The 25,216-nt window shown below is 48.9% G+C and overlaps 1 gene segment (V, D, J or C); it reads left to right on the top strand.

Annotated features, from left to right (window-relative positions):
* Positions 1-15,589: 15,589 nt before the first annotated feature.
* LOC129514711 (immunoglobulin heavy variable 4-59-like) lies at positions 15,590-18,705 on the top strand. The segment is given in 3 exon segments: positions 15,590-15,654; positions 15,736-16,040; positions 18,619-18,705. Coding segments are annotated over 3 exon segments (438 nt in total).
* Positions 18,706-25,216: the final 6,511 nt, after the last annotated feature.

Below are 25,216 nucleotides of genomic sequence, written 5' to 3' on the forward strand. Positions count from 1 at the left end.
AGTAGGGTCACTGTGCATGACAAACATTATGGCTGAGTTAGTCAATAATACCCAGTTCAAGGTGAGCGGTCCAATGTGCAGGGTAACTTAGTGACCCAGGTTTCAACCCTTAGGTTCCAAGATCTGGGAACAGATAGGAGCTATTTAGCAAAAGAGTCACAATCTGCAGATAATGGCAGGGATTTACTCCAAAATCTTGAAATCCAAGGCTATGATTTACCTATACCCGGCTACCACAGCTCCTAACAGCTTATGCAGCCTAAATAGGAGTGGTGAATAAGCATGGAGTGAGCCTTACCACCCCTAAAACTTCCTTATCCATGATGGTGGCAGTAATCTCAGCAGTTTTTCCAGGAGCATGTGTCAGAGTAATCTTCTATTCTTCCAGAAAGAGATAAGTGATATATGTAAATATGTTTATCCTCACATGTCCACTAATAATGGCTAAAATACAAAAAGATTGATAATACCAAATGCCAACAAGAATATACAGAAAGTAGGACTCTCCTTACTTTCCAGATGAAATTTCACCTGGAAAAAATATATATATAAATATATCATGTGATCATGGAGCCTGAGAAGTCCCATGGTCTGTCCTTTGCAATCTGCAGACAGAGGAAAGACAGTAGTATACATCTTTATGAGTCTGTTGGACTGAAAACCAGGTGTACTGGCATATTGCTCAGTATAGGAGTAAGAGAAGGTAACAGGAGGTGACCAACACAGGCATTGAAGTAGAATGAAAACGGGTGAAGTCTACCTTCCGCTGACTTTTGTTCTATTCAGGCTCTCGATGGGTGGGATGATGCTCATCTCCATTCAAGAGGGAAATATACCTCACTCAGCCCAGGAATCCAATGATAATCTCACCTGGAAACAAGCTCACTTCTATGGAAATCTATGGCTTCTGTGCAAGGCACATAGACCTCAGCTGTGTCTGTGGAGGCACATGCCATTCTGTAGTTTGAGCCAATGGTTCCCTCTATAAACTCTGCTTTCTGATGAACCTAAGAAATGTGTCTTCCTTTTTTCAACATCTCCCTCATTTCCTTTTATTTTTTTATTTAAATGTTGTTAGGAGCATTGTTGTTAGTAGAATCCAGTGATTCATGGCTTGCATACAACAACCACTGCTCATCACAAGTGCCCTCCTTAATTCCCTTCACCTGTCTATCCCATCTCCAATCCATCTCCCAATATCAACCCTCAGTTTGTTGCCTACCAATAAGAGCTTTTAATGGCTTGTTTCCCTCTCTCCCTTTTTACTTTTTCCCCTTTATCATTTTTATCTCTTTTCTTTCTTAAATTCCATGTGAGTGAGAACATATAGTATTTCTCTTTCTCTGGATGACTTATTTCACTTAGCGTAATACCACCCCTGCAATCCAGTAATAAATCCCACTTGGTCCTGGTGAAAAATTCCTTTAAAGTAATGTTGAATTCAATTTCCTAGTATTTTATTGAGAAAGTTTCCATCCATACCTTTCAGAGATATTTGCCTGTAATTCTTTTTGGTGAGGTCTTTGTCTTGTTTTGGAATCAAGGTCATGCTGGCCTCAAGAATGAGTTTCACGCCGGGACACCTGCACCCCGATGTTTCTAGCAGCCATGTCCACAGTAGCCAAACTGTGGAAGGAGCCTCGGTGTCCATCGAAAGATGATGGATAAAGAAGATGTGGTTTATGTGTACAATGGAATATTACTCAGCCATTAGAAACGACAAATACCCACCATTTGCTTCAACGTGGATGGAACTGGAGGGTATTATGCTGAGTGAAATAAGTCAATCGGAGAAGGACAAACATTATATGGTCCCATTCATTTGGGGAATATGAATAATAGTGAAAGGGAATAGAAGGGAAGGGAGAAGAAATGTGTGGGAAATATCAGAAAGGGAGACAGAACATGAAGACTCCTAACTGTGGGAAACGAACTAGGGGTGGTGGAAGGGGAGGAGGGCGGGGGGTGGGGGTGAGTGGGTGATGGGCACTGAGGGGGACACTTGACGGGATGAGCACTGGGTGTTACTCTGTATGTTGGTAAATTGAACACCAGTAAAAATTAATTTATTAAAAAAAAGAATGAGTTTCATAGTACTCTTTCCATTCATATTTTTTGAAATAGATTGAGAATAGGCATTTACTCTTCTTTAAATGTTGAGTACATTTCCCCTGGTCCAATAAAAAAGACATAGGTATCAGAACGGATTTAAAAAAAAATTGATACACCAATTACAAGAGACTCGTTTTAGACCCAAAGATAACTCCAGATTGAAAGTGAGTGGGTAAAGAACCCTTTATCATGTCAATGGACATCAAAAGAAACCTGGGGTAGCCATCCTTATATCTGACAAACTAGATTTTAAACCAGGGACTGTAATAAGAGATGAAGAAAGACACTATATCATAATAGAAGTGTCTAACATTTGTAAATATCTATGACTCTAACTTGGAAGCACTGAAGTATATAAGTGAACTAACAACAAAATTAAAGAAACTCAGTGATAATAATACATCTAATGAGAGGATCATATGGTTCTTGGTTTTTCTCTTGCTGATATGATGAATCACACTGATTGTTTTACGAGTGTTGAACCAGCCTTGTGTCCCGGGGATCAGTGATAATAATACAATAACAGTGCGGACACTAATGTCCCACTGATGGCAGGTATATATCATCTCAGCAGGAGCTCAACCAGGAAACAAGGGCTTTGAATGACACATTGGACCAGATGAACTTTAAAGATATATATGCAGTATTCCATCCTAAAGCGAGAAAATTCACATTCTTCTTCAGGGCACACGGGTAATACTCCAGAATTTATCACATAGAGGGTCACACATCAAGTCTCAAATGGTACAGAAAGTCTGAATTCATTCCATGCACACTTTCAGACCACAATGCGATGAAACTAGAAGGGAACCACCATAAAAATATGGAAGGAACACAAATACATGGAGGTAAACGTACTTCCTACTGAAGAAGGAATGGGTCAACCAAGAAATTAAAGAAGAATTAAATCAAATACATGGAAGTAATGAACATGAAACCACGACCCTTAGAAACCTTTAGGGTATAGCAAAAGCAGTCTTCAGAGTGAAGGAAAGAGCAATACAGGCCTTCCTCCAGAAAGAAGAAAAGTATCAAGTACACAAGCTAAGTTTCCACCTAAAGGCGTTGGAGGAAGAACAGCAAGGAAAGCCTAAATCCAGTGGGAGAAGTGAAATAATCAAATTAGAGCAGAAATCAATGATACAGAAGTAAAAAAACAAACAGTAAAATAAATGAATGGAAGTAGGAGCTGTTTCTTTGAAAAAATTAATAAAATTGGTAAATGCCTGTGCAGACTTATCAAAAAGAAGAGTACCAACCCAAATTAATAAAACCATAAATGAAAGAGGAGAGATCACAACCAAAACAGAAAAAAAACACAATTATAAGAACATATTATGAGAAATTATATGCCAACAAATTAAGCAATCTAGAAGCAATGAATGCATTCCTAGAAAAAGACAAACCACCAAAATTGAAACAGGAAGAAATGGAAAAGCTGCAGTTCCATAACCAGCAAAGAAGATCAAAAAGTAATTAAGTCTTTCAACAAACAGTCCAAGGCTAGATGGCCTCCTGGGGAATTTGACAAACACTTAAAGAAGAATTAATAACAATTCTTCTGAATCTGTTCCAAAAAAAAAAAAAAAAGAAATACAAGGAAAACTTCCTAAATCGTTCTATGAGGCCAGCATTAGCAGATCCAAAAACGAGACAGAGATCCCACTAAAAAGAAGAATTACAGATCAATATCCCTGATGAATACGGAGCCAAAATTCTCACCAAGATACTAGTGGGTAGGATCCATTAAGAGGATTATTCACCAAGACCAAGTGGGATTTATCCCTGGGATGCAAAGGCGGTTCAATATCTGCCAATCATTCAATATAATACATTATAAAAGAACAGACAAGACCAATTGATCTGGTTACTGGGTGGCTCACTGGTTGGGCATCTGCCTTCTGCTCACGGTGTGATCCCGGGGTCCTGGGATCGAGTCCCACATCAGGCTCCCTGCAAGGAGCTGCTTCTCCCTCTGCCTGTGTCTCTGCCTCTCTGTGTGTGTCTCATGAATAAATAAAATCTTTAAAACAAAAAAGACCAAATGATCCTTTCTGCATCCTAGATGCAGAAAAAACATTTGAAAAATACAGCATCTTTTGTTTTCTTATCTTTCCTTTTTATTTTTTATTATTTTTATTTTTTAAAGATTTTATGTATTCATTCATGAGAGACACACACACACAGAGAGAGAGAGAGAGAGGCAGAGACACAGGCAGAGGGAGACACAGGCTCCATGCAGGGAGCCCGATGTGGGACTTGATCCTGGGACTCCAGGATCACGCTCTGGGTCAAAGGCAGGTGCCAAACCACTGAGCCACCCAGGGACCTCTGGTAGCTCTATCTTTAATTCTTTTTTTTATGATAGTCATCACAGAGAGAGAGTGATAGAGAGGCAGAGACACAGGCAGAGGGAGAAGCAGGCTCCATGCATTGGGAGCCCAACGTGGGATTTGATCCTGGGTCTTCAGGATCGTGCCCTGGGCCAAAGGCAGGCGCTAAACCACTGCGCGACCCAGGGATCCCTCTATCTTTAATTCTTGAGGAGCCTCCACACAGTTTTCCAGAGTGGCTGCACCAGTTCACATTCCCACCAACAGTGCAGGAGGGTTCCCTTTTCTCCGCATCCTCTCCAACATGTGTGGTTTCCTGCCTTGTTAATGTTCCCCATTCTCGCTGGTGTGAGGTGGGATCTCATTGTGGTTTTGATTTGTATTTCCCTGATGGCAAGTGATGCGGAGCATTTTCTCATGTGCGTGTTGACTGACTGTATGTCTTCTTTGGTGAAATTTCTGTTGATGTGTTTTGCCCATTTCATGACTGGATTGTTTGTTTTTTAGGCTTTGAGTTTGGGGAGTTCTTTATAGATCTTGGTTACTAGTCTTTTATCTGATATGTTATTTGCAAATATCTTCTCCCATTTTGTAGGTTGTCTTTTAGTTGTATCAGATATTTCTTATGCTGTGTAAAGGCTTTTTCTTGGTAAGTCCCAAGAGTTCATTTTTGTCTTTCGTTCCCTTGCCTTTGGAGACCTGTATAGCAAGAAGCTGCTCTAGCTGAGGTCAAGAATTTCTGCCTGTGTTCTCCTCTAGGATGTTGCTGGATTCTTGTCTCACATTTAGGTCTTTCATCCATTTTGAGTGTATCTGTATGTCTGGTGTAAGAGAATGGTCTAAGTTTCTTTTTTCTGCACGTGGCTGTCCGATTTTCCCAACACCACTTATTGATGAGACTGTCCTTTTTCAATGGGACCGTGTCCTGCTTTATTGAAGATTATTTGACCGTAGAGTTGAGGGCCTATTTCTGGGTTCTCTATTCTGTTCCATTGACGTATATGTCTGTTTTTGTGCCAGGACCACACTGTCTTGATGATCACAGCTTTGTAGTACAACCTGAAATCTGGCATTGTGATGCCCCTGGCTCTGGTTTTCTTTTTGAACATTCCACTGGCTATGGGGTTCTTTTCTGGTTTTATACAACACTTAAGATTATCTGTTTTTAGAACTTTAGAATAATTTTGACATTTTCCCACAGTTCAGGTAAGAAAGAGAGAAATTATGCCTTGAAAGGTCATAATCATTGGGATCTAGGGTAATGAGACTCTTTCCATTTACTCTTCTTATCCCTAACTGGTAGTGGACATTAATTAACTAAAGTCGTCATGATTCTCACTGTAGTGCCACATCGTTTGGACCTAGAACCACAACTGTCCTTCCTAGCTCATCTGTGCCCACAATTCATGTGCAGCCTATCCAGATACATTGCATCCAATGTCCTCTGTAAGGTCATCCTGTACATCTGGACCATACTTGTTTACACAGGTGCTCCTTGGTGCCCAGGAAGCATGGACAAATGTCAGCTGGCATTCCCTTGCACCTTCTTCTCCTCTGCGGGGAATAATCCCAAGTTTAAGGATTCATGTTTACCATGTGCTGTTCTCCTGGTCTTCACCACCTGACACCACCCATATTTTTGAATACCTGTTTCTCTTAATTTTTTTATTGGAGTTCAATTTGCCAACATATAGCATAACACCCAGTGCTCATCCTGCCAAGTGCCCCCCTCAGTGCCTATCACCCAGTCACCCCAACCCCCTACCCACTTCCCCTTCCACTACCCCTTGTTCATTTCCCAGAGTTAGGAGTCTCTCATGTTTTGTCACCCTCACTGATATTTCCCACTCATTTTCTCTCCTTTTCCCTTTATTCTCTTTCACTCTTTTTTTATATTCCCCAAATGAATGAGACCATATAATGTTTGTCCTCCGATTGACTTACTTCAATCAGCATAATACCCTCCAGTTCCATCCACATCGAAGCAAATGGTGGGTATTTGTCATTTCTAATGGCTGAGTTATATTCCATTGTATACATAGACCACATCTTCTTTATCCTGAATACCTGCTTCTGAGTGAATTCTCACACCAATGACAATTTCACTGATGATTCACATCAAAAATAATCAGGAATGGGTGGAGGAGTAGGGTGACCCTAAGCTTTCCTCCTTCCTCAAACACAGCTAGATAAATATTAAATCATTCTGAACATGGAAGAAATAGGTTGGCAATCTTAGAGAACAAATCTGCTCAGCTACAAACCATAAAAATGACCCATGGAAGGTAGGAACTTCAGAGAGTTTATTTATGGGAGAAAAGACTATGGTCAGTGCACAGAAATAGAGCTCTGATTCCAGAAAGAGTAGTGAGACAGAAGGAAGAAGGAGAAAAAGCATGGGGGGGGGGGGAGGAAGAGTGAAAATATATGCAAAGGATGGCACCAAAAACTCCTCCCCAAAACCACTGACAGGGAAAGGGAGATGGTTATAATACTACCAGTTTTCTATTCCACTCTTGGCAGAGTGCAGGGGCTGCCAGCATCACGCTGAGGAGCTGAGCCTCAGCAGCAGGCAGCCTGAGGATCCCCAGGGTCACTGTGGGGGATCAATACCCCTGCTTGGAGTGTATCTAGTAGAGGTGATATGGCCTATCCATGGGCAAAGGACCTTGTGGGCACCATTGAGATGCCCAGCTCACCAGTACAGGAACAAAGATGCTGACTGAGGGCAGTAAACTCTGGTGCTGGCTGTGAATTCTGATTTACCATAAAGCCCAAACTGCAGCAGAGTCACATAGCTGCCTTCTGAAACAAGCCAGCACCACCACAGTGCAGGAAGACCCTCCCTCAAAGGATCAGTGTGGGTCTATGCTTTAGGGTTTCTGAAGTGTGGGGTTTTGCAACAGAGCCATATCTGAGATAAAACACTGCAGTGCTGTAACATTAGGCAGGTGGACAGATCAGACACAGAGGGAGTGAATGTGGAGATCTGAAAGAAACCAGGGACACGGCGGGGAGTGGCGGGGAGGTCAATGGTTATGAGTGTGTGAGGGTTACTGAAGGAGGCAGCATGCATTTCCTGCTCTGGGAACAAGAGAGTGGGGCAAAGCCATTGCCTCTCTGGGCGCCCTCCACCCCTCAGTTTGCTCCACTTCAGTGAGCCAAAGTGCAACACCAAGTCGAGAAGCAGCCCCTACACCTAGCCCCGCCCCCTGTGCCCAGCAGGCACATCTCCACTGAGGCAATTCCACTTGACAACCAGGGCAGCATTCCCCTCCCCTAGAAGATCAGCACAGACCTCTTGCCCGCACCAAGACTGCAGATTACAGACTACTACAAAACTTCAGCTGTAGAAGAAACACGAGCAAGTGTCCTTTGAGGTTTTTTTGTTTGTTTCCTGTCATGTTTTTTGTCTTTTTTTTTTTCACTATTTTTTATTTATTTGCTGATTTATTTGTTTTTGTATTTGCCTTTGTTTCTGTTTGGGTTTTGTTTCTTTGTTTTGGATGCAGAAAGAGCAATTTTTATTTATTTTTATTTTAAATATAATTTAATTTTTAAATACTTTCTTCTTTTTTCTTTTCTTTCTTTCTACCTTTTTTTCTATCATGCTTCACATAACAAGCAGATCAAAACACACCTTGGATCTAGCTCATTCATGTATTTCATTTGACTTCTTTATTTTTTCAGCTTTTCAATTCTTATTTTGTTTTACTTTCCTTTCTTTCCCTCTCCAAAATGACAAGATGGAGGCATTCACCTCAAAAGAAAGAACAGGAAGAAATGGTGGCCGGAGATTTAATCAAGGAAGATATAAGTAAGATGTCTGAACTAGAATTTAAAACAATAATTATAAGGATGCCACCTGAGATTGAAAAAAAAAGCATAGAAGACACTAGACAATCCCTTTGTGCAGATATAAAAGAACTAAAATCTAGTCAGGCTGAATTAAAAATGCTATAACTGAGAAGCAAACCCAAATGAATGCCACCAAAACAAGGATGGATAAGGCAGAGAAGTGAATCAGTGATATAGAAGATAAAATTATGGAAAATAAAGAAGCTGAAAAGAAGAGGGAAATAAAAGTAATGGACCATGAAGGCAGACCTAGGGAACTCAGTGACTTATTAAAATATAGTAACATTCTTATCATAGGAGTCCTAGAAGATGAAGAGAGAGAAAAAGGGGAAGAAGGTTTATTCAAACAAATTATAGCATAGTTAAGTTTTTTTATTTGAGGTATTTTGTTTCCTTTACGTAAGCATCTATTACTAAAAACTTCCCTCTTATAACTGATTTTTCAGCATTTCACAGGATTTGGTATACTGTCTGTCTGTCTTCCTTCCTTCCTTTTTTTTTTTTTTTTTTGTCTCCACACCCAGCATGGAGCCCAATGCAGGGGTTGAACTCACAACTCTTGAGATCAAGACATGAGCTGAAATCAAGACTTGGTCACTTAATCAATTGAGCCATCAAGGTACCCCATATTTCTCATTTTAATTTGTTTCAAAAACATTTTTTATTTACCTTATGATTTCTCCTTTGGCCCATTAGTTGTTCAGAAGTGAGTTATTATCAACAGATCTGTGAATTTTTCAGCTTTCCTCTTGTTATCTATTTCTAGTTTCATACCATTGTGGTCAGAAAATGATACTTGGTATGATTTTAACCTTCTTTAGTTTGATAAGACTTATTTTATAACCTATCACATGGTCTATCCTGGAATTTGCTCTATGTGCACTTAAGAAGAGTGTGCAATCAGCTACTGTTTGATAACATCTTCTGTATAAGCCTGTTACATTTATTTTGTCTAAAGTGATGGTTCTTTGTTGATTTTCTTTTTGATAATCTATTATTTAAGTAAAGTATCAAAGTCTTCTGCTATTATTATATTGTGGTTTATTTCTCCATTCAGATCTGCTAGTATTCCCTTATTATATTTTGATGCTCCAGTGTTTTTTTCTTTTTTAAAGTTTTTTTTATTTATTCATGAGAGACACAGAGAGAGAGAGAGACAGAGAGAAGCAGACACACAGACAGAGGTAGAGAAGCAGCCCCCATGCAGAAAGCCCGAGGCAGGACTCGATCCTCGAGCAGGTGGAGCAGATGACCTCTTCCTCCCACTCTCACCCCTAGTCCTGTGTGGAGCTCTGTGAAGACGGTGCCTGGCAGCCAGGCAGGAGGCCTCAGCGCCCGGTCTGGCTGCTTTGGCTGGGCCGCACACCCAGCTGACTCCATTCCAGACACACCACAGCATAGTCAGCACACACCTCCCCCAAGGAGAGCAAAGGAATGCAGCTGCAGGGCCTTGGGTTCACTCTGGATTGGGTAAGAGGTGCCTCAAGAATCCTCTTTCCACCCTGCCCACCATGACATCAGGGTGACCCTGAAGGGATCACCGAGGAACCTGCTGCCCTGCAAGGTCCTCCAGCCTGGATGCAACCTGACCACACGTCCCGTTTCCCTGAAACTGAAGAGGAGGGGATGGGGCTTCCCAGGATGGCTGGCACAGGTGGCCTGGCCTGGCCTGGGCTACTCTGTATTACCTTAGGGCACCTCCTGAAAAACGCCCTGAGGCATTGGGTTTGCCGGCTGAGCCAAAGTCTACAGCATGTGAAAAAGCCACGTCCCTGGGGTCTCTGGAAGCCAGAGTCCCAGGAAGTGGGCAAGCAGCAAGAGAACATCTTTCAGTAGCGGATGTCTCCAGCCAAGTGAGCCTGAGGTGGGGCTGCACTAGAATGTGGGGGCCCAGGTGCAGGGGTTCCAAGTTCTGTTGGGCTTTGTTGTGAAAGAAGTGACCTCAGTGCCTGGGACCCCTTACCTGAGTCCACTCCTGGTTGAACCTTCTGTCTTGTCTTTTCACTTTTGTGTCTAATGGACATCTCACATTTAACTTCTGGAAACAAAATGATTCCCTTCCACCCCAGTGTTCCATGGTGGACTTCTTTATTCCAGTTCCGCTTACGTGGACCATCCACCTTGGAGGTGTCCTGGATTTCTCCCTCTCTCACATCCCACATCCTGTCCATGAGATTCACAACATGAATTGTGCCCTTGTGTTGTCCGCACCATTCTTGCTTCATGTCTCTGTGCTGTCCATATCATTCTCACCTCGTTTCTCATGTCATGATGTGCCGGAGCGAGCTCCGACAAGGCAAGCTGATGTGAGAGTCCAAGGAATTTTGTGAACTGGTTGGTTTCATTTTGGAAGCTTGAAATAATTCATCACTATAGAACAGTATAATTTATGTATTTATGTTTCCTATCTACTGTCTGTGTCCACCCAAGTGCCTACTTGATGCTCCAATGTTGAGTGCATATATATCCACAATTGTTATATCCTATGAATAAATTGATTTGTTAATCATTATATTAAAAAAAAGAAATTATATGCCAACAAACTGAACAAGCAGGAGGAAATGGAAAACTTTCTAGAAACCTACAAACTACCAAAACTGAAACAGAAAGAAATAGAAAATTTGAACAGACCCATAACCAGCAAAGAAATTAGAACAGTCATCACAAATCTACCAACAAAAGAAGTCCTGGGCCAGATGGCTTCCCACGGGAGTTCTACAAGACATCTAAAGAAGTTGATACTTACTCTTCTCAAACTGTTCCAAAAAAATAGAAATGGAAGGAAAACATCCAAAATCATTCTATGAGGCCAGCATTACCTAGATTCTAAATCAGACAAAGATCCCACTGAAAGGAGAATTATAGGCCAATATCCCTAAAGAACATGGAAGCAGAAATTCCCAATAAAATTCTACCAAATCAAGTTGAACAAATCAATAATTATTCACCACAACCAGTTATTTCTGGCCTACAGGTTTGGTTCAATATTCACAAATCAATTGTGATGCACCATATTAATAAAAGAAATGACAAGAACCATAGGATTCTCTGAACAGATACAGCAAAGGTATTTGACAAAATTGAACATCCTTTACTGAGGAAAAACCCTCCACAGTGTAGGGATAGAGGGAATATTCCTCAACATCATAAAAGCTTTATATGAAAGACCCACAGCGAATATCATCCTCAATGGGGAAGAATGGAAAAGTCTTCCCCTATGATCAGGAACATGACAGAGATGTCCACTTTCACCATTACTATTTAACATAGAACTAGAAGTCCTAGATTCAGCAATAAAAATAAATAAATGGCAATCAAATTGGCAAGCAAGAAGTCAAATGTTCACTGTTTGCAGAAAACATGATACTCTGTAGAAAACCTAAAAGATGCCACCAAAAAATTGCTAGAATACATGAATTTAGCAATGTTGCAACATATAAAATCAATGTGCAGGGGATCCCTGGGTGGCGCAGCGGTTTGGCGCCTGCCTTTGGCCCAGGGCGCAATCCTGGAGACCCGGGATCGAATCCCACGTCGGGCTTCCGGTGCATGGAGCCTGCTTCTCCCTCTGCCTGTGTCTTTGCCTCTCTCTCTCTCTGTGTGTGACTATCATAAATAAATAAAAATTTAAAAAAAAATCAATGTGCAGGATTTTTTTGCATTTCTGTGTATCATTAACAAAGCAGGAGAAACAGAAATCAAGGAATTGTGCCCACTTCCAATTGCACTAAAAACAATGAGCTATCCAGAAATAAACCTACCTAAAGAGGTAAAGTTCTGTACTCTGAAAACAATAGAATACTTATAAAAGAAATCGAAGAGGATAAGCATTCCATGTTCATGGTATGTAATGACAAACATTGTTAAAATGCCTTTACTTCCCAAAATAATCTACACATTTAATAGATCCCTATCAAAATGTCACCAGTATTTTTCACAGAGCTAAGCCAACAATCTTAAATTTTTATGGAACCACAAAAGACCCCAAATGGCCAAAGTAATCCTGAAGTACAAAAAGAAAGCTGGATGTATCATGATTTGGATTTCAAGCTGCATTACAAAGATGTGATCATCAAGACAGTGTGGTCCTGGCACAAGACAGGCACATAGATCAGTGGAACAGAACACAGAACTCAGAAATGGGCCCTCAACTCTATGGTCAAACCATTTTTGACAAAGTTGGAAAGACTATCCACTGGAAAAAGGGACAATCTCATCAATAAACAGTGCTGGAAAAATTGGACAGCCATGTGCAGAAGAATGAAAAACTGGACCATTCTCTTATACCAGACAAAAAGATAAACTCAAAATGGATGAAGGATCTAAATGTGAGAAAGGAAACCATCAAAATCCTAAAGAAGAACATGAGCAGAAACCTCTTTGACCCCAGCCACAGCAACTTCTTATTGGACACAATGCCTGAGACAAGGTAGAGAAAAGCAAAAATGACTATTGGGTCTTTACCAAAACAAAAATATTCTGCACAGCAAGGAAACATCTGATAAAGCTAAGAGACAACCTACAGAATGGGAGAAGATACTTGCAAATGACGTATCAGATAAAGGGCTAGCATCCAAGATCTACAAAGTCTTACCAAAATCAACACTCAGAAAATAAAAAAAAAATCCAATAAAGAAATAGGAAGATGACATGAGCAGAAATTTTTCTAAAGAAGACATTCAGATGGCCAACAGACACGTGAAAAGTTCAAGGTCACTCAGCATCAGGGAAATACGCGTCAATACCACACTGAGATAGCACCTCACACCTGCTAGAATGGCTAAAAGTAACAAGACCAGGAAACAACAGGTGTTGGTGAGGATACAGAAAAAGAACTGTCTTACACGGTTGGTGGGAATGCAAGCAGGTGCAGCAGCTCTGGGAAAGAGTCTCTCCAGCAGAAACAGTTCCTCAAAAAGTTAAAAACAGAGCTGCCCTACAACCCAGCAATGCACCACTAAGTATTTCCCCAAAAACAATTATTTGAAGGGCCACCTGCCTCCCACAACGTGCATAGCAGCAGTGTCCACTATACCCAAATTGTGGGAGGAGCCATAATGTCCTTCGACAGATGAATGGATGAAGAAGATGTGGTTTATATATGCAGTGAGATAGGACTCAGTCATCAGAAAGGATGAAATCCTACCACTTGCAATGACTTAGATAGATCTAGAGGGTATTATGCTGAGTGAAATAAGTCAATCAGAGAAAGACAAATACCATATGATCTCACTCCTATGTGTAATTTAAGAAAGAAAACAGATAAACATATGGGAAGAGGGAAAGAAAAAGAGGAGAGAGGGAAACACTGCGTGAGAGCCTCTTGACAAGAGAGAACAAGCTGAGGGTTGAGGGAGGGAGGTGAGTGGGGGATGGGTATGAAGGAGGGCACCTGTGTGATGAGCCGTGGGTGTTGAGCGTGATGAATTACTGAATTCTACTCCTGGAACCAATATTGCCCTGTATAATAACTAAAATTTAAATTTAAAAAATGAGCAAAGAATTCCTCCAAGTCAACAACAAGAAACCAACCCAACTTAAAACTGAAGAAAAGATCTAAGCAAACACCTCACCAAGGAGGATTTGCAGATGGAAAATAAGCTCTTTCCCTGCTGGTGGAAATCCAAAATGGCGCAACCACTCTGGAAGACGGCTTGGCGGTTTCTTATGGAGCTAAACCTAACCCTTGCCATGAGCCACAAATGTCTTCTTATTTATGGGACTGGCTTGAAAAGATCGCTCACGTGAAAGTCCGCACATGATGCTGTGGCAGCTCTCCTCAGTGTCCTTACTGTGTGACGGAGTAGAGACACGCGGACATCAACACAATGGAAAACCCCTTGCCAAGAGCTTTGCTCTTTGTATAAAACTTGTGTCATTGCTCTCCGGAATCATATCAACTTAGGCTTTTATGCTTTCAACATAATTTCCACTTCATGATAATCCCCAGGTGGTCTCTCATTCCTCTATGCATCTCCCTTTAATATCACTCTCCTCAAACTGGTTGAATTCATACCTTCGTTTTACTAAGTTATACCGTCCCATCTCAGTTCATTTGGGACATCGATTGCTTATTTTCCTTTTCCGTTCTCCATGCAGACTTCTTATCCAAGCCTCTGTTTCTTTTTATCCTTGTGTTTTGGAGAGCTCTTCCAGGACTCTTAATAGGGTGTTCATAGGGACTGGTCACAAGAGTTCCGACTAGAAGACCTTTGTGTGTTGTGGATTATAGAGCTATCTTGACGGAAGCTGGCTTAACTCAGAAATCCCACTTTTCAGGCAAAGTTGTAGCTTTTAAATCTTATGTTTTGGGATCCCTGGGTGGCGCAACGGTTTAGCGCCTGCCTTTGGCCCAGGGCGCGATCCTGGAGACCCGGGATCGAATCCCACGTCGGGCTCCCGGTGCATGGAGCCTGCTTCTCCCTCTGCCTGTGTCTCTGCCTCTCTCTCTCTCTCTCTCTCTCTCTCTCTCTCTCTCTCTCTCTCTGTGACTATCATAAATAAATAAAAATTTTAAAAAAAATAAATCTTATGTTTCTCAGATGAATAGATATTCATGTTACCATCTCCTGACAGGTAACGGCCAGCCTGCCAACTTCCTGGACTCTCCAGAGTGGAAGTAGAATGGGAACCCCCTTGCCCACATGCAGAGGCCTGGGAGACCTGCTTCCTGGCAAGGAGCCTCCTCTCCACCCTCAGCCAACTCCATGACCCTGAGTCCAGACACAGCCACCCAATTCCTCTGCCCTGTCTCCACTTGGATGAGCTCACTCCCTTCTGTACATGCCCAAGTATAGTTCCCAACACCCCCATTTGTAGAGGAGATTCAGGATGGTATCCATTGCAATCATTTCTAGGACCCCATATCTGATTGGAGGGGGAGAATGACCCGAATCAGGCAAGCAGGCAATGGTCTTGATCCCAGGCCACCACCTCATCCTCCAGGTTTCTGAGCAGGTAACTCTGAAGATGGAAAGTGCAACCCATAATCAGAGAGCCTGAAAACAGAATAGGAGAGAACCTTCATAAGGTTCCCCAAGTTCATCAAGTGCAGCACTAACCCCCTCAAGGAGACAGGGCTGGGGAACAGCTGAGCCAGAAGCAGAGTCCAGATCACTAGGACCAGGTTTACTGGGCCCTCACCCTACTGGGCACCAGGAACGGGGGACTATGACTGGGGTTCAAGATCTTTAAATGTGTCCTTTCCTCTATGGGGACCCACATGCAAATCACCTCTGGTGCTCCTACAAGAAGTCAGCATCACAGGCAGAGGCCAGAACCTGGGTCTCCATCCTGCAGACAGCCATGCAGATGCCGTGGTCCCTCCTCTGCCTGCTGGCAGCTCCCCTGGGTGAGGGCCTGGGAGCTCCCGGGTGGGCAGGGGCCTTCCTGTCAGATGGGACAGACTCACAATGACCCTCCTTGTCCCTAGGTGTCCTGTCTGAACTCACACTGCAGGAGTCAGGGCCAGGACTGGTGAAGCCCTCACAGACCCTCTCTCTCACCTGTGTTGTGTCCGGAGGCTCCGTCACCAGCAGTTACTACTGGAACTGGATCCGCCAGCGCCCTGGGAGGGGACTGGAATGGATGGGGTACTGGACAGGTAGCACAAGCTACAACCCGGCATTCCAGGGACGCATCTCCATCACTGCTGACACGGCCAAGAACCAGTTCTCCCTGCAGCTGAGCTCCATGACCGCCGAGGACACGGCCGTGTATTACTGTGCAAGAGACACAGTGAGGGGACCTCAGTGTGAGGCCAAACACAAACCTCTCTGCAGGGACGCAGGAGGGGCTGGGCTGAAGGGGCACTCAGATGACCAGATGGTGCTCAGGTCACCAGGGGGCACACAGGTCGCCAGAGGGCAGCCCAGATCAGAAAGGGGGCAATCAGGACAACAGGACCCTTTACCACAGAGAGAAGCCAGGAAGCAGGTGCAGAGCAGGAATTCAGGAGGGAGGACCTTCCTGTCACTCTCTGGGCCTTTCCCTCTCTGATACTGTTTGCCAAACTCCCTCACTTTGGCACCTGGATTCTTCTGTATTTCAGGCCCAGGGTGACCTCAAGACCTTGGCACTGATGCCATTTTCACCATGTACAGGGAGTGCACCTTGAGGTCAATGCACCGCTGCCTCCCTCCCTGTACTCCTTTCTCTGACATTGTCCCTGATCAGACCCCTTTCATCTCATCAGAAATAGTAACTCAGGCATTACCTGACGGCCACTGTAGTCTCCATCCTATAACATTAGAGAATTGGGGTTGACATGATATATTTGTGATCTCTCCACGGCTACCTCTCTCTCTCACTGGTCTTCAGACAGCACACAGCCCTTCCTTCTCCTGTGTGTCGCAGAGTTTCTGAGCTCAAGACATCACGACAGGGCCATCCTCCCTAGTCTGCACACACTGGGCTGGGCTGGCATCTTGCTCCGTCCTCCTTGGGTCCCCTTGTTTCTCACCCCATTCCACAAGGGTGATTTCTGAGCTCCCTGCAACTGTTCTGTGGCAGAGTTTCGGGATTCTTGGCTCAAGGAATCAAAGGATGAATCTCGTGAACACAAAACTGTGAAATGAGGAGGAACTTTATTATGTGAAGGTGAGAACAGAAAGGAAAGCTAGGAAAGCTCTGTAGAGGAGCCCCTGGGTGGCTCAGTGGTTAAGGCTTCTGCTCAGGCTGTGATCCTGGGGTCCTGGGATCGAGTCCCACATCGAGTGTTCCAGAGGGAGTCTGCATCTCCCTCTGCCTGTGTCTCTGCCTCTCTCTCTGTGTCTCTCATGAATATTATTAAATAAATTTATTTTTATTGGTGTTTAATTTGCCAACATATAGAATAACACCCAGTGTTCATCCCATCAAGTGCCCCCCTCAGTGCCCGTCACCCAGTCACCCCCACCCCCCCTCCCCCTCCCTTTCTACCACTCCTAGTTCGTTTCCTAGAGTTAGGAGTCTCTCATGTTCTGTCTCCCTTTCTGATATTTCAACAAAGGGTTTTAATGAATAAACAAGTAAAATCTTGAAAGAAGAAAGAAAGAAAGAAGAAAGAAAGAAAGAAAGAAAGAAAGAAAGAAAGAAAGAAAGAAGAAAAGAAAAAAGAAAAGAAAAGAAAAAAGAAAAGAAAAGAAAAGAAAAGAAAAGAAAAGAAAAGAAAAGAAAAGAAAAGAAAAGAAAAGAAAAGAAAAGAAAAGAAAAGAAAAGAAAAGAAAAGAAAAGAAAAGAGAAAAGAGAAAGGTTTGTAAAGTGAGAGAGGTCCAGAAGGGGTTGCACTGAGGGCTTTTAAGATCCTCTTTCATAGGAAACTGACCAGGGCTCTTGGTAAATCCCCTGTCCATGTCCCCATGCATTTGTGGGTATCAGGTCTCTATGTAGAGCAAACAGGGTGGACTTGTAACTATCGTGGAATACACAAGGTGTCCTTGTAATGTATCACTCTGTACATCTGGGATTTCTCTGCCTGGTTATGCAGCTCCCTTCATGAGCCTGGTCAGTAGCCCCCTACCTGTCTCTCCCGCCCTAGCATCACCTGTCCCCTACTTATGCCCCCCCACCTAGAATGGTTCCCTAACTGCCCTTAGGGAATGGGACAATGATGCCTTGGCTGCTTCCTGCTGAGATGGGGCTGCAGGTCCTGCAGCAGTTGGAATCTATCCAGGGATGGATCCAAGGGCCTGAGGAAGGCCTGGGGGGGGGGGCTGATTGACAGCCAATGGTGCCTGCATTGATACGTGCAGGAGAATAAGCATAAGCATGAGGTTCCAATTTCTAACTACGTCTCTTAGATGACACCCGCATTACCAATTTGGTCAAACAAAACATGGGATACCTGGATCCCATTAAATTGATAATGAATGTCCCCTAATGAAAGGAGAAAAAATGAGTGGGAAATACCAGAAAGGGAGACAGAACATGAGAGACTCCTAACTCTGGGAAATGAACTAGGGGTGGTGGAAGGGGAGGTGGGCGGGGGGTGGGGGTGACTGGGTGACGGGCACTGAGGGGGGAACTTGATGGGATGAGCACTTGGGGTTATGCTATATGTTGGCAAATTGAACACCAATAAAAAATAAATTTACAAAAAAATTAATGTCCCCTAGTAATTGGGACACCTTGTGGGAGTTATCTGTGACGTCACAGCTACACGTGTGAGGAAACTTCTCACACCGCAACTGGTGTATCAATCCTACACTGTCAATAGGGGCTCAGTATTGGAGAAGTCCCGCTCTGACGTCACTTTATTCTTGGTTGAGGGTGTTTATAAAGGCCTCCGCAATCAAGCCTCCTGTTTCCCTTATCTCGTGTTGCCGTCCTGACTTAGGTCCTGCAAGTGTCATCGGGAGCAGTTGTCTTTCTGTCACTGCCCTATTTCACGCAGCATAATACCCTCCGGTTCTGTCCACACTGAAGCAGATGGTGGGTATTGATCCTCTCTGAGGGCTGAGGCACATCCCAGTGTATGCATAAGCCACATCTTCTGTATCCATCATCTGCCGAAGGACACTGAGGCTCCTCCCGCGATGTGGCTACTGTGGACATTGCTGCTGTGAACATGGGGGTGCAGGTGCCCGTCGTTTCACCTCATCGGTATCTTTGGGGCGAATCCCCAGCAGTGCACTTCCGGGCTCATGGGGTAGCTCTATCTCTATTTTTACCTTCTGGGGACCCCGCACACTGTTTTGCACAGTGGCTGCACCAGTTTGCATCTCCACCCACAGGGCCGAGGGTTCCCCTTGCTCCGCATCCTCTCCAACATCTGTCGTTTCCTGCCTTGTTACTTTTCACCATTCTCACTGCTGTGAGGTGGGACCTCATCGTGGTTTTTTTTTTCTTAATTTATTTTCTCTTTGTTTTTTATTGGAGTTCGATTTGCCATGTTTTCATTCATCAAGGTTTGGATGTGTATTTCCCAGATGGCAAGTGATGCAGAAGTGGTTTCATCTCCCCGTTTTTTTTTTTTCCCACCAGAAAAAAATTTTCAGCCTTCGTTATTCTTTTTTTAACAAAAGGCCCCAGGGAGAGGGAACTAGGGGAAGTGTGAGGAGGGGAAGCGAGGCCCCAGCCCCACAACCCCTCCCCACCCATCCGTTTCCCCCTGACATATTTATACTCTATGTACAAGCCCCGGGGGTGGGGGGCAAGGGGCACACCCTCAGCTAACTGAGGCTGCAGGCACCCTTAGGAGCTACACTGGTAGGAGAGGGGATGCCAGAAAACCAGTGTCCATACCCCAGAGGGAACTATTTAGACCCAATGATCCCGCACAATCACCACAGAGGGGATGCCCAGGAGCCACTGGGAGGCCCCAGCAAAGGTCACCGTCCTGGGGTCTCCAGTGCTCCAGCACCACCCCCAGGCAGGTAAGCAGGACGGCACCTGGGCCTCCCCTGCACCTGCTCCTGGGCCTCCCTGGGCCCCCCTCGGGCCCTGGGCCTCCTCTGGGCCACACCCCAGGGTCCTCCCCAGCTGGGCCCACGGCCTCCAGGGAAGGAGGATTGGGGGTGGCTCTGTGTCACTGTGGTACTACTGTGCTGGGTATAACTGTGACTACCACAGCATTTCAGCGCCCATCAAAATCCCCATCCCGGGGTCCCAGGCATGGCCCTGCCCTGGGTGCAATGGGGACACCAGCCCCTGGATTTGGAGTGGAGCCACCTCACCAGAGGCGTGCTGGTCACCACAGCGGTGTGACCCCGAACCCAAAACCCTGGGGGCAGAAGACTCGGCCCCCTCGGCTTCAGGGACAGGGCCAGCCAGCCTCCCCCAACCGGGTCCTGTCTGCTGCCTGCTGCCTGCCGGACCGCCCAGAATCACGCAGGCCAGGGCCACCCCAAACCTCCCTCAGAGCCCCTGTCTGGGCGGGCCCGGCATGCAGGCAGGCTGGACCCAGGGCCTGGCCTCCCCTCCCTCCAGCCACTGCCCCAGGAGGTGGGGCTTCTCTCCACGCCCGCAGGGGGGCATCCCCTCCTCCCCTCCTCCCTGGGGAGACCGGGCAGGAGAGGGGCCCAGATCACCGCAGCAGCCCGGGGCCCTGGGGCAGAGGCAGGGGACCCCCAGGGGTCCTTCCTCTACACTCACCTCCGGGGACTTTTTGACAAGGAGCATTGCACTGTGCTACTACGATAGCAACTACCACAGTGACAGAGGCAGCAGCAAAAACCCAGGTGGAGCCCCAGGGCCCCCAGGCCTGGCTCCCCAGGGTCAGAGCCAGGGCCAATCGCCCCCAGAGCAACCGGCGGCCAGCTCGGCCCATGGGCTGGGGTCCAGGTACAACGTGCACCCACAGCCAAGGTCCCACAGGGCCCAGCAAGCTGGCAGGCACACCCCTGGCCTTCCACACTCATGGCCAGGAAGGAGTCCTGGAAGGACAGAACCGAGGCCAGGACACCTGCAGTGCTTGAGCCCCCAGTGGGCAGGACCCCAGAGACCAGCAGGCAGGTGGACAGGAGGGGTGATGCAGCCAGGCCCCTGAAGGTCGTGTAGGAGCTCACTGACATTGGAGGGACCACAAGGTTCACGGGGCGCAAAGCTCCTCCCAGCCTGTGGCCGTCCTGAGGGAGGGGGCAGCTCCTGGGCTGCCCAGGGGGCATCTAGGGGCCTCTCCCCAGGACAGGCGCTGTGCAGGCTCTGGCTGTACTGCGTCTTGCTGCTCAGTGGCAGGAGGCCCCGTGGGCTACGAATCCACCCCACTGAGTGGCCTCCAGGGACAGCCCCCGGGAGGAGCCCACCCTACTCACGATTTGCGAGGGTGCCCGGAGCTGTGCTGCCCCTGAGGCCGGGACCCCGGCGCGTCCTAGACAGGCTCCACCCCCGCCCACACCCAGGCTTCTGTACCCAAGGGCTGCATCCCCAGGAGGGAGCCCCCACTGGGTGGACCCTTGTAGCCGGGTGGCCGCAGGATGGCTTGGATGCGAACTGGGGATGTGGCTCCGCGTTTCCTACGGGACTTAACAGAGGAAGAGACCAAGCTCCAGCCCACCTCTTCCAGGAGGGCAGCGGGGGTGGGTCAGGCACAGGGCAGTGGCGCTGGGGACTCTTCCCTCCCATGGGGCCTGCCTGCAAGCCACCACCTTCCGCCCCCACCATCCACCCCCTCCAGTGACCCCTCAACCAGAGCCCAGGCCCAGCCCAGGTTCACAGGTGCCCAGGGACTCTCCCTCCCCGGCCCCCGCCCTGGGGTCGCAGGTCTGAGCTCCACCCCACAGCAAGCCGTGCACCCCGAGGTCCTGCTGGCCCGGCAGGCACAGAGCAGGGGCTCTCAGATGGTGTCCTGGGGCTCCTCTCCCTGCCCAGCCTCCCCAGTGGCTGCAGAGGGCAGGCTTCAGTCTCCTGCCCCAGCAATGGACCTGCGTCCCTCCCAGAGCAGCCCCCACCCCCTCCAGGGCCCTTCTGGTCCTGCCTCTACCCTCCCCGTCCTGAGGAAGCTCCTCCTGCCAGCCCCCTCCCAGTGCTGGGCCCCACTTATTGTCAAAGGGTGTCACACGGTGCGATATAGCTACGGGTACCACAGTGATGCCTCCCATAGCAGCAACCACGGCCCGGGGCACCCTGGGGCACTGCCCTGACCCAATCAGCCGCCTCACCCCTGGGCCACAGGCCATTGGCCTCTAGCCTCTGGCCCTGAAGGGCTGCGCTCCGCATGCTGAGGGCCTCCCGGGTGGACTCTCCATGTCGGGCAGCATCCAGGGCGTCCAGCAGGGCCGTGCTGCGGTCAGGGGAGGAAGCAACCACAGGCCACCAGGGGCCTGGGTGCTCACAGAGCCCAGCCCAGCGGCCACCCTGCCCCCTCGGGGACACGCAGCGCGGAGGCCGCAGGCTGGACTCCACAGCCGGGCAGCCGGGGCCCTGGGCAAGCCTGCCCAGCTAAGAAGAAGGCTGGAGCCCAGAGCCCTGCACCAGCCCACAGGGCCTCCCCCGGGGGCCCTGGCCTCCTCACCATCCACCGCACATGAGCCACAGTGGGGGCCGGACCCCAGGGGGGACCCAGGTCCCCTCAGTCAGGCCCCATCTCCTACCCCCCAACCCACGCTTCCTCCCAGGGTCACAGCTGCCTCAGCTGCTTCCTCCAAGGCAGACGGACGGGACTGTGGCCTCCACCAGGTCAGGATACGGGCAGCTGTGAGCTGCACCCCCTCCCCCACGTCCTGGGGACAGGCCATACTGTCCAAGCCTCTGTCACTATGGGCACTGGAATGGCATCTCCAACAGCGACACGGCCTGTGCTCAAAACCAGCAGCCCTCCCTGGGCCCACGGTCCCCGCACGCTGTCCTCCCAATGGCACAGGCCAGTGAGCTCCAGAGAGCCCCAGTCCCCAGCGGCAGACACGGTGGGGGCAGACCGAGGGACGCTGCCCTCTGAGCATTGGGATCCAGTGTCATCACCCCAGGAAGGAAGGATGTGACCACGCCCTGACCCGGCCCCTCAAGCCCTCCTGCCCAGAGCTGGGCCCTCTTCTCATGCCCGCCCTGCCTGGGCCCTGGGGAGCCCCCTGCACCCTGAGCTCCAGCCTGGAACCTGACCTGGAGCTGAGCGCATGCCCCCAAGGGCTCCCCGTGCTCTGGATGCCAGCCTGTCTCCCAGGTCCCAGCTCCCTTCCTGGGCACCTGTCCAGGGGAGGGCATATGCAGAGGGTGCTGCGGGGCAGGGGAGGGGCTGGAGGATCGCAGCTGAGGATGTCACGACCTCACCCCCACCCCACGCCTGGGGGAATGGGCAGGAGGGACACTGTCGCGGTGGGACACCTGCACAGCAGTTGAGGAAAGACCCCAGGCCCCTCCCTGACCCTCTGCACCTGCGCTTGTGGATCCCCCCCACGGACACCCGGACTGGTCAGCAGGCTGAGTAGCAGACCCCCTGGGAGAGAGGATGGACCCGACATGTCCAAGAGGCCCCGACCCAGGAGGGCAGGGGGTCCGGCCAGCAGACCCAGGCTCTGGCTGCAGCCACACTGCTCCATGCGGGGTGCCTGGGGGTGCTGACCTCACCTCAGATCCCACCCGCCCACAGGACCCTCACCTGGCAGCAGCCTGCATGGGATACACCTGGGGACTCAGGGCCTCTGGGGCTCAGGACTGTCCAGCAAGGAGAAGCCCCCACCCCTCCACCAGACAGGCCAGGAGCTTTCAGACCCGGTCTGTGTCACGGTGGTACAGTAGCAGCTGGTACCACAGTGACACCATCCAGGCCACAAACCCCTCCTCCAGGTTAGGGGCGGCGAGCAGAGGGCCTGGAGCCTGGGGGGCAGCGCCTGCTCTCTCGGGCAGCAGACGCCCCCACACCTCACCCTGGTCCTCGGGGGCTTCTGACAGCCTGCGGGGAGGTCCTGGTCCAGGAGAGGGGCAGCCCGGGGCAGCCAGGGAGACCCCAGCAGTACTCCTGGTCTGGGGCAGATTTTGTAAAGGCCTGAGGCAGCGTGACTTATAGTGGTTGGGGCTCACGGTGCCTCAGGCCAATCACAAAACCCGGTCTCAGGCTGCGCCACATGGGAGACTTTGTCCCAGCCCAGCCCCACCACCCAGGAGGACGCGGGCAGGTCCCCAGCAGCCCTGGCTCCTGTGGGCCCGGGAGGAACTAGCGCCCACCGCCCAGCCCCAAACGCGGTCAGCCCGGGGAGCCTGGCCTAGCGCAGAGTCCAGGCTCCTGGGGTCACTGCACAGGCCCGGTGGCCCTCAGCATCCCCATCCCAGGACCAGGACCCGAGGCAGGCTGCTCAGGGTGGGCTGGGCCTGTGCTCACCCCCGCCTCTGCTCGCTCCCGAGTCCCTGGCCAGAGCCCACTCTCAGGTCACTGCCGCCCTGGGCCTGAAGGGAGGCCCGTCCTCCCCTCCAGGGCCGGGGGCCACCACAGGCCTGTGGGCAGGAAGTTGATCAGCTCCAGGGCAGGGAAGGGCCTCCTGCCCCCCTTCCTGCCCGCCCCGCCCCTCCAGGCGCCTCCCCTCCCTGCCCTCAGGCTTGGGACCTTGTAGTTTTCAGCAGCGATTTCTCTGCAATTACATTTTTCTGCTCCACGCTGTGTTTCTTGACTCACTGGCTTGCGTGTGTTCACTCACTCGTCATCCCAGAGAGCCTGAGCCGGGCCCTGGGCTGTGCACACAGCTCCTGTGCAGACATTTGCACAGGTGTGACATGGGCTACGAAGGGGAGACACGGGGTGGGGCATGGAGGCTGGGGTGCCCCACCTGTCTGGAGGCAGCCAGGGCAACTTCCTGGAGGAGGAGGCACTATAGCCACCGTGGGAGAAGCATCCCTGTCGTGGCAAAGGGGAAAGGGGTGGAGGGGCTAGCAAGGATGCTCCCGGGAGACAAGGAGCCTCAGGTGGGGGTGTCTGAGTGGTTGGAGGCCCCCGGACTCCTGTACTGGAGCTCAGGAGCCCCCTGGAGCTGGAGACAGGGCTGGGCTGCAGTCAGGAGCCAGGGTCTCACAGGAAGCCTTTGGGAGGGCAGGGCACAAACCAGCTCCTACTCCTGGCCCCAGGCACAGAGACCAAGCTGCCCTCCTCCAGGGCACTGAGGTCAGCACCGTCAGGCTTCTGTGGACACTCGTCCCCCACCAGGGAATCTTACTGACCTGCGGATTCAGGGGGCGGGCACAGTGAGGCTGCAGAAGGGGACCCCGGGGAGCCCCACGCAGCTGCAAGGCCACACAAGGATGTGCTCCCCGCCAGGACACAGGGCTCCGCCAAGGGCTGGGCTCCAGGAAGGAGGCAGCACCACTGCCCACACCCCCAGAAGACCAGAGCCCCATGGCTCCACCCCCAGTCCTACAATGACCCCCAGATCCCAGTGGGGACCCCACCCCATGGACACTGTCTGCCCCTGCCCGGCCATGCTCAAGCCCCGCAGCCCCAGGGTCACACACACAAGCACCCAGTGCTCTCCGTGTCTCTTCCCAGCCAGCCCTCTTGGAAGGGTGCTGCCTCC

This window comes from Nyctereutes procyonoides, unplaced genomic scaffold (genome assembly GCF_905146905.1).
Source record: "Nyctereutes procyonoides isolate TBG_1078 unplaced genomic scaffold, NYPRO_anot_genome, whole genome shotgun sequence".
Classification (NCBI taxonomy): domain Eukaryota; kingdom Metazoa; phylum Chordata; class Mammalia; order Carnivora; family Canidae; genus Nyctereutes; species Nyctereutes procyonoides.